The sequence below is a fragment of the Pelobates fuscus genome, chromosome 12 (assembly GCF_036172605.1).
Source record: "Pelobates fuscus isolate aPelFus1 chromosome 12, aPelFus1.pri, whole genome shotgun sequence".
NCBI lineage: Eukaryota > Metazoa > Chordata > Amphibia > Anura > Pelobatidae > Pelobates > Pelobates fuscus.
The window spans coordinates 138,753,745-138,762,617 of NC_086328.1; the positions used below are offsets into that span (position 1 = coordinate 138,753,745).

General features: G+C 37.8%; 1 protein-coding gene across 1 annotated transcript; it reads right to left on the reverse strand.

Moving 5' to 3' along the window:
* Window positions 1–5,662: 5,662 nt before the first annotated feature.
* Window positions 5,663–8,477, reverse strand: LOC134578608 (dispanin subfamily A member 2b-like). Its single transcript, XM_063437582.1, has 2 exons — window positions 8,001–8,477; window positions 5,663–6,391 (listed from the first exon to the last, which is right to left on the reverse strand). Exons 1-2 carry the CDS (start codon window positions 8,244–8,246, stop codon window positions 6,224–6,226), a joined length of 414 nt encoding a protein of 137 aa, XP_063293652.1. The 5' UTR covers window positions 8,247–8,477; the 3' UTR covers window positions 5,663–6,223.
* Between the last annotated feature and the right edge of the window lie 396 nt (window positions 8,478–8,873).

Sequence of the window (8,873 nt, forward strand, 5' to 3'; positions counted from 1 at the left end):
GTGTGTTGTATATGGAGTGTCTGTGTGTTGTATTTGTGTGGGTTAGCCGTGTGCATTGTATGCATTGTGTACATGATTGGCTGTGTGGCCAGGATGCAAGTGTTCTAGGACCTCCAATTTTGGTCGAACAGTCTGACCCAGAAATGGAGGACAAAACTCGCGGCCAAATAGTGCAATAACCATTTCTAGTCCTAGGTGTGATATAATTGTGCGTGCTGGATTAATTAGTAATCCGGACAGTAGTCAACTCATAGCTCTATACGTGGGATTTCATGTAAACATCTCAAACAAGTAACCTTCGTATGTGGATCAGTTATCAAAAGAAAAGGAGTAGAACAAGTTAACCCCACACAATCTATCTAAAGGTAGACTCCAATTATCTTTTCATTTTTGATAAAAAAATAATTTTCAATGTTTGGTAGATATACCTTCGAAAAAATTATGCATTGCATTGTTTGTTAAGAAAAGAGTTGCTTGTGCACTATCCCAAATCCCTTTGTATACTTAGAAAAATGGAGGTTTTATTAACTCCAATGGCCATTAGATGGAAGCCCACCTGCCACATCAAGGCAAACCTCTCAGGTGGGTCCTACACTGACTATTTACCTTCTCAGGTGGGTCCTACACTGATCATGCACCCTCTTAGGTAGGTCCCACACTGATTATTCACCTTCTTAGGTGGGTCCTACACTGATTATTCCCCTTCTTAGGTAGGTCCTACACTGATTATTCACCTTCTTAGGTAGGCCCCACACTGATTATTCACCTTCTTAGGTGGGTCCTATACTGATTATTCACCTTCTTAGGTAGGTCCCACACTGATTATTCACCCTCTTAGGTAGGTCCCACACTGATTATTCACCTTCTTAGGTGGGTCCTATACTGATTATTCCCCTTCTTAGGTGGGTCCTATACTGATTTTTCACCTTCTTAGGTGGGTCCTATACTGATTATTCACCTTCTTTGGTGGGTTCTACACAGAGGGGTGTTTTTCTAAACCCCTACATAACACATGGGATGGGCGGCGGCATTGCCACAAGAGTGTGTTATACAAAATTAAATACAAATACACAAAACAAGTCTTGCTCTCAGACTCCCAATTTCTATTAAAATAGACACTTTTATAAACTGACACCAGGTACATAAACTACTTCAGCTTGCTTGCTTTATGCATCTGGAGTGTTCATTTCAAGATTAATGGTTACACAAGAGGTTCCCAACCTAATCCTCAAGGCACCCCACCAGTCCAGGATTTAGAGATTATCCAGTTGTGTCTAAGGCAATTTGATTTATTAAACATTTATAAAGGATTAGATTTTACCAAGGATTTCTCTTTTCAGTTGGGAAACTGCACTGGACAGTTTCTTCTCTCAGTCATCAGGGTCACCGCCTAAGTGGGATTTACATTAATGTCCAAGTTGTGGCCAAAGAGCAGCTTGGTACCATTTTGGCTTTGCTGGATATTGAAGTTTTCTGATTGTGGACGTCACAATTCTGTCAATGCTAACAGGTTTCTTTCCATTTTACTCTCTACTTGCTTCCACTAAACTTGTGTCGTCAGTTTCTGGCAAATTGCACTTTATCTGAATTTAGACTAATCGACTGTTCGGATGCGGTCCATATCTCCAAAGTGCCATCCGGACGTATAACTGAGCAAATGACGAACGTATGACTGAGCAAACGAACAGCACAATGCAAGACATGTTCCTTGGACTCGCAGTTCTGCCTTTGGTGCCAAAAAAAGAGATGATTTATGGGAAAAAAGATGGTTGACGGCTAGAAGACACTCGCTAAATTTTATTCACAGATCAAGTGAGAAGTGACCAATAAAGGGGAAAAGGGAGAAGACAAAAAATACATCTATTTTAATAAATATACAAATATAGATTTTTTTTTAAATGTTACTGTCCCTCCTCTTTTTCTCTCTATTGGTCTGTCTGTTTTTTCTCCCAGATCTCACGTGATCACTGAACTCAATGGTGGGAATATGCCTCTATTGGTGTACTACAAAACAGAGTAAAAAGTATTCCTACTTACCGTAATGTTCTTTTCATGGCCATATCCACAACAGCACAGCAATGGGTAATACCCCAGCAAAAACCAAGGGAGGGAATCAAACTCAGACTCAGATGAAATAATGCCAGTGTATCAGCAAACCAAAAACGCAAAATCACAGCAAGTAAATCAAACGTATACGTTAGACGTGGAAAGAACAGTTTTACCAAATTGGTCAAATTGACCAGCCTTCACATCTATTTGATTATGTTTTCTAAAAGTGTTAGCTGAAGATCAAGTGGCTGCCTTACAAATACGTTCTGGGGATACTTCTGCCGCTGCTGCCCAGGAGGAAGAGAGGGACCTTAGCGAGTCTCACCACTGCAATGTCTACCTTTGGAGCATAATCCCAGGAGCTGCAATCACTTTCCCCAAATGGATAAAGGCATGAGGTTCTGCCTTTTGCCGATACATTTCTATCTGTATTGGACCATTTGTCCACAATTACAATTTGGGAATTGGATCTTTGGGAGAAGGTCTTTCAGAATGGCTGGATTTCCAGTTACAACCTCTAATTAAGAATGCCAAGGGGTTCCAGAGATGTTTTGATCCAACTGGAACAAATAGAATGGAGGGAATCTTGCAGATGGCTTAGTATGGATGTAAGCTCATTGTATTCATCCATACCATATCAAAAAGGCATTAGTACTATCTCGGAATTCTTAAGGAAATTCTCTACATTTACAGAATAATTTAGAGAGTTTATATTGGATGGTCTTTCTTTTGCACTAACACAGAATTACTTCATGTTTGATAGTGACAAGAAATATGCACCTTTCTACAAAAACACGTATATGGTCTGTGCCACGTCTTTGGAGAGAATAATACCTACAGGACAAATATTATTTGGTATGGGAGGTATATAGATGACCTCCTTTTCATTTGGGAAGGGAATGAGGAAGAGTGTATTCGCACATAGTCTAAATGTTCCGGTTGGACTCTGTCTTTTACTATGAATATTCAATAAACCAAAATGGATTTTTTTTGGATCTGAATTTAGAGGATAATCCCGTCAACAAAACAATTACAATAGCAAGATTTAGGAAGAAATCAGCAGGAAACACAATCCTTTGGACTGATAGCTGTCATCCCTCGCATACCTTTGATGCTTTTCCCATTGGACAATTCCTCAGACTCAATAGGAATTGTTCGAACTATGACATATTTCAATCACAGGCAGAGGAACTTAAAATAAGGCTTCAAGATATGGGGATATACAGACCAACAAACAAGAAAAAGTTGGAATACGGCGCTAACTAGGGAACGCCGCACGCTCCTTCTACCTAAACCCACAAATTCTCTAAGTTCATTTCCCCATCCTTCTAGCTATAGGAAAAGTCTTCCCTATTTCTGCACGGATTATAGCAACCGATTTAAATTAATCACACACGATACACAAACACCTCCATGACTTGGTTGACTTGTAAAGGCATGTTTAAATGTGGACAGAACCACACATTTCATGTCTTGAGTCACCAAATTATTTATCTTTATTTATCTCATAACGTGCAATTAATGTAACAAACAATATGTAGGACAGACCAAACGTAAATTAAAGATCAGGATAGCCGAACACGTACACAACATCAAACATGACACTACGAAATAAACAACAGTATCACGGCACTGGAGCTAACTCCTCTGAATTAAGCCCTTAAGGACACATGACGGAAATATTCCGTCATGATTCCCTTTTATTTCTACAGTTGTGTCCTTAAGGGGTTAAATAATGTCTTCTCTTTTTCAGAAATACAAAATGTAGATTAGGCATAAGAAGAGGCAACATGGAAAAATGTCTTCTGAAAAACGAATGTAAGGTTCCCTTTGAGTCTAAATGTGGAGTGGGATACCAATGAAATGTTTCAACATTAATGCTAACTTTCTAAATAATCAAAATTTCTTTAAGTTTTCCTTTACCCTAGAAAGGAATATTCAATACTATTAGAAATATTTATATTCTTGTTATCATTTAACCCTATCCATACTGGGACCCACAGCAAGCTTTGCTTTCCTTGCATTAACACATCTGCTCATATTTCTGTACTTTTGGGCTCATTCTGACAATTGTTTGGGTTCATACTTCCGATACATCCCTGAGTAGTGATGTCCCGAACCATTCGCCAGTGAACATAACGTGTTCGTGGCGAACACGGCGGGCAAACATATGCGATGTTCGGTCCGCCCCCTATTCGTCATCATTGAGTAAACTTTGACCCTGTACCTCACAGTCAGCAGACACATTCCAGCCAATCAGCAGCAGACCCTCCCTCCCAGACCCTCTCACCTCCATGACGAATAGAGGGCGGACCGACCATCGCATATGTTCGCCCGCCGCGTTCGCCATGAACACGCTATGTTCGCCAGCGAACGGTTCCTGGCGAACAGTTCGGGACATCACTATCCCTGAGACCTTGTTAGGATTTTAGATCAATGTTTACCTAAATCACTGATAAAATCCCTCAGCAGTAATATTGGGCTACATCATGTGATTCTTTTTATTTATGAGTATATACAGTGGGACCTCGGTTTACAAACGCCTCGGTTAACATCATTTTAACTTTACATTATATTAATACTCACTCATGTTAATTAAATATCACTTCTGTTTGGGTGTCTCATGTTTAAATACAGACTGTTTTGGAGATACAAAACTCACTGAAACACAGGAAGAGAAATGAGATGTGATATCTATGGACCTGCACCTTTAATTTTATATGCAGAGACATCATTTTGTTTTCTGAATAATGTTACAAACTAACATTAAACATTAGTAATCATTATTTTTTTTGCAACCTGTAACAATATTGCAACAAATTAAAAAAAATATATATTTTCCACCAATAAATGCAAATTGTTTCAACAATATTGTGATAGTCTCTTCAGCAATAAACACATTTGCAATGCAGCACCTCAACTGCACATCATCTGTAACACACATTAATGCAAGATCAGTAGAATACCTTTCCTTACAAAGAACTTTAGAAAATCGAAGTGGATTTAACAATAAAGCTCTTCTAAACATAGACACTCTATTTAACAACGTACCAAACTGAAGACATCGTATTAATGCAATACCTGGTCCGGTATTATTGGAACAGGGAGCTGAATATTACATAGGAGCTTCTGATCTGGGAACTACTCTCCAGTGTCTGATACCCCCAGTATCCCTCAGGTAAGCCACAAAGAAAAATATTTTTTAGTCCTGAAATGACTAGTTGTCCTATAGGGATAGGACAGGAACAAAAAGACTGAGGGAGGTGGGGGTGGGAGGGGGTACTTATACCCTTAATCTTTAATTATTTCCTGTCGAATTGGGGATAGGGAGGAGCTACCCATTGTTATGCTGCCATGGATATGGCCAGGAGAAAACAAATCTTATACCCGAATCTTAAAAGAATTCTTGCTTTCTGGTCAAAGTACACAGGTAAAGACAGAAGTCTTAACAGCGGTCATGACCATTAAATTTACGTGTAGTATTATTTATGTATCTTAGTTTTACACATCAGTAATCATGATTAATGATCAAGAAATCAATGATCACATGAGATAATAAAAAAATTAAAATTAAAACTCGGGAATGGGGGGGGAGGGATGTCCATCCGTGTAGCATAACTCAGCATCTTCAATGAAAATAAACATTAGAAATGTAGTGTTTTCTGCTCCCATTTTTCGGTAATCACCTGTGGACGTGTCATCGTAGGCATAGCTTCTTGTATCTCAATATTAAATTCTGATCTGAAATCATGTGTGATTTTCGGCAGAGACACATCTTATCATTCTCCTTGTAATGACGTATGCCGGACCACAGGCTATTTGTCTATGTGGTCCATTATCGAGATACCATAATGGAGACACTTGATTTAAGATTCTTCTTATAACAGCACGACCAGTTTCTCGAATTCCACTCTCCTTTGTTTTCTTCAGGAAACTCATTCAATAATAAATTAAATAAACAATCAATAATGTTACTGAATAACTCAGATGGTTGGCAGCACTAACTGCTTTTGGGTAGAAGTTTGATCAAAACGTAATCATGTTCTATTTGTAAAGCAAATTAGTGTTTATTAGAGAAAGTCCTTTTATTATAACGTCCAGGGCTTTAAAGGTGATCTGGATATATCTGTATTATATGTCTGCAGATAGAATATATGATGGCCAGTTCTAGACGTCACTCCACATGAGCATATTGTAAACTGAGAACTAATTTTATGACAAGGATGATGGCAATGGTGATTATGATGAAGCTAAACACAGTAGCAATAATGTTGATAGACCGTGCTATTGAACCATATCTTATGGCCCCTTTCAGATCACCAGCTATCTTCCGATCTCGTGACTGTAAAACAAAGAAAGAAAGAAAATTGTCATTAAAATGAAATCTGAAATCTGAAATGTCCATATAACAGCATGTCTATGGAATTAAACACAATGGGCTGCTGATGGATATTTATGTAAAGATACAACAATAACGATAATCATTGACAAATCGTTTATCATTCCACAAACTCACAGCGAGAGGGAAGGATTTCTCATGAGAATTTGGTATTAAGCAGATAAATTGAGTAAACGTGGCTGTACAAATAGAGAAAATAGAAATATGGAGGGAACTTCATCTTAAACAAATAGGATTCTAAGTTATAACACACACAAATGTCATTTTGGTAAAATAAAACATGATCACGTTTATGTAGCAATGAATACTCTTTATTTAAATGTATTTTGGGGTTCCACAAAATGTAATTGTTCTCCTGGAAGTAATAAACATCTGGAATTCTGACACTAAACAGCTTTCATTGGATTGATATTTAGAGAGATTGAGAAATGGTAAGAGACCAAGTCTCATTAGGTAGAGGTCAGAATGTAACAAGACCGAGGTCTCTAGGTGACACAGAGAATATGACTTTAGTTTGACTCAATCCTACAGCCTGTGATAGTTAGATTTGGAAAGATGAACTGATAGACCCAGACTGAAGTGTTTTAAGGAGAGAAGACGTGAGTTTTGTATAGGGAGAATTACAAATGGGGGATAAAGGAAGATATATAAGCAGATAATCACATGGAGGAAGGGGATGTGGCAAGTTACTTGGTAAATGGTCAAACTTTCATGGAGGGGGATACGGTAAGTTACACAGAGAGGGCAAGGAATGATAGAGAGGAGATGGCACTGAGAAGAAAATATTTGGCAACGAGGGAGTGGTGATGAAGAGGTAGGTATGTCCGGTGAGGAGAAGTAGACATGTGGATGAAGTAGTGGATATAGTCTATGGTGGTCGAGGTTGGTGTGTAAAAACATGAAGATTAGAGGAAATCAAATAATGGTGAAGGAATGGGCAGGTGAAATGTAAATTTAAGGGTTGGCATGTGACCCATTGAAAAAATAAGATGGGTTATTAAATATTGTGATTATTATTATCATGGATTTAGATTTATTTTGCCCATCTGCACATTTTTTATTCACGTGGAGGTGGGACAGTGTTATAACTTCCCCAGAGTGTTAGAAACCCTTATTAAAGAGGGACTGTCACATACAAGGATTGTTAAAAGTATGTTTTCTTATCTCTGGATCTAAGAAATGGATTTGTGACGTGTGGACTAAAATTAAAATTAATTGCAGAAATCCACAACTCATTATCATAGAACTGGATGGCTCCATCTTCAATGTGGGGTACCCCATAGACATGGAGATCTTTGCAACCTCTTACCAGCAGCACTGCATCTCCATGTGACATAGAGCTAAATATTTAACAAACAAATATTAAGTATTATAAAAGACAATACAAATTTCCTCCAGGCATTTTCCCTGTGTCTAAAATGTATTCCTTTCTTTATTGTATTGATACTGTATTTTTCTATATACTGTTTTAACTTGTTACTTCAGAAAGGCATGCATTTATTTACCACTAATAAAATACTCTTGATCTGGGTTGAATACATTTCTTTCTTACCTTAACAGAGAACAAAACTGCAACCAGTCCAAGACAAAATGTATTCAAGTAAAGAGTGTTAAAGATGGACCACATCAGATGGTCTCTTATGGGGGTATCAGCAGATGACTTGGTCTCCTTTGAAGCTGGTGTCTGTTCACTGGTAACCTCATCATTCTCCTTCAGTGTCCTATAATCGAGCGATCCATGGGAAGGGCAATTACTGAAACATGTATTAAGGGTCATGCTTTCTTCATCGGTCCTCATGGTTAACCCAAGATTATGGTTTTCTGAATGTTTCGTTCATGTGAAGAGTTGTCCTTTTGTAATAGCAAGTGAAGTATTTATAGGATAAATAGACTAGATACTTATGACGATGGGAAAGTACAAGGTTTTATGGTTTTACAAACTAAACATTAGTTTTTCCCACAAACAAAGGGAACTGAAAATTGTTGTAGGATTACACTGGACTTCACTCCTGATACAAAGACATGACATATTCAGATAATGGATTAATACAGTTATGTTATTGTGACTTGATGAAGTTTAGTTTCAATTAATTTAATATATTTATATGATTATGAAAGTGATAGTTCATTCTCTGTGAAGTATGCCTCAAATAAATTAGTGTTTAAACAGATAACTAATCATAATTCATGGCTGTTATATCAAAATGTTTAATTGCCCCTTTGCACAGGTGAAGGTGGAGGTGGCCTTCATTCAAGCTGTCCATCATTTCTAGGAGCTTGGAATATTCCATGTATGAGAGTATCACAGAGCTCTACAGTCAGTCACAAGGCTGTGAATATAATTGGCTTCGCTGGGAATACAGTAAGACTTGGTGAAGACAAATAAGCACTGATATTAGGAAATGATTTTAAATAATGCAATATA

Excerpts from the sequence above, each read along its gene's own strand:
- LOC134578608 (XM_063437582.1), bottom strand. The coding sequence starts at position 8,246 with ATGAGGACCGATGAAGAAAGCATGACCCTTAATACATGTTTCAGTAAT. Across the intron at positions 6,392-8,000 it reads CAGTTTTGTTCTCTGTTAAG|TCACGAGATCGGAAGATAGC; the intron begins GTAAGAAAGAAA and ends TTTGTTTTACAG.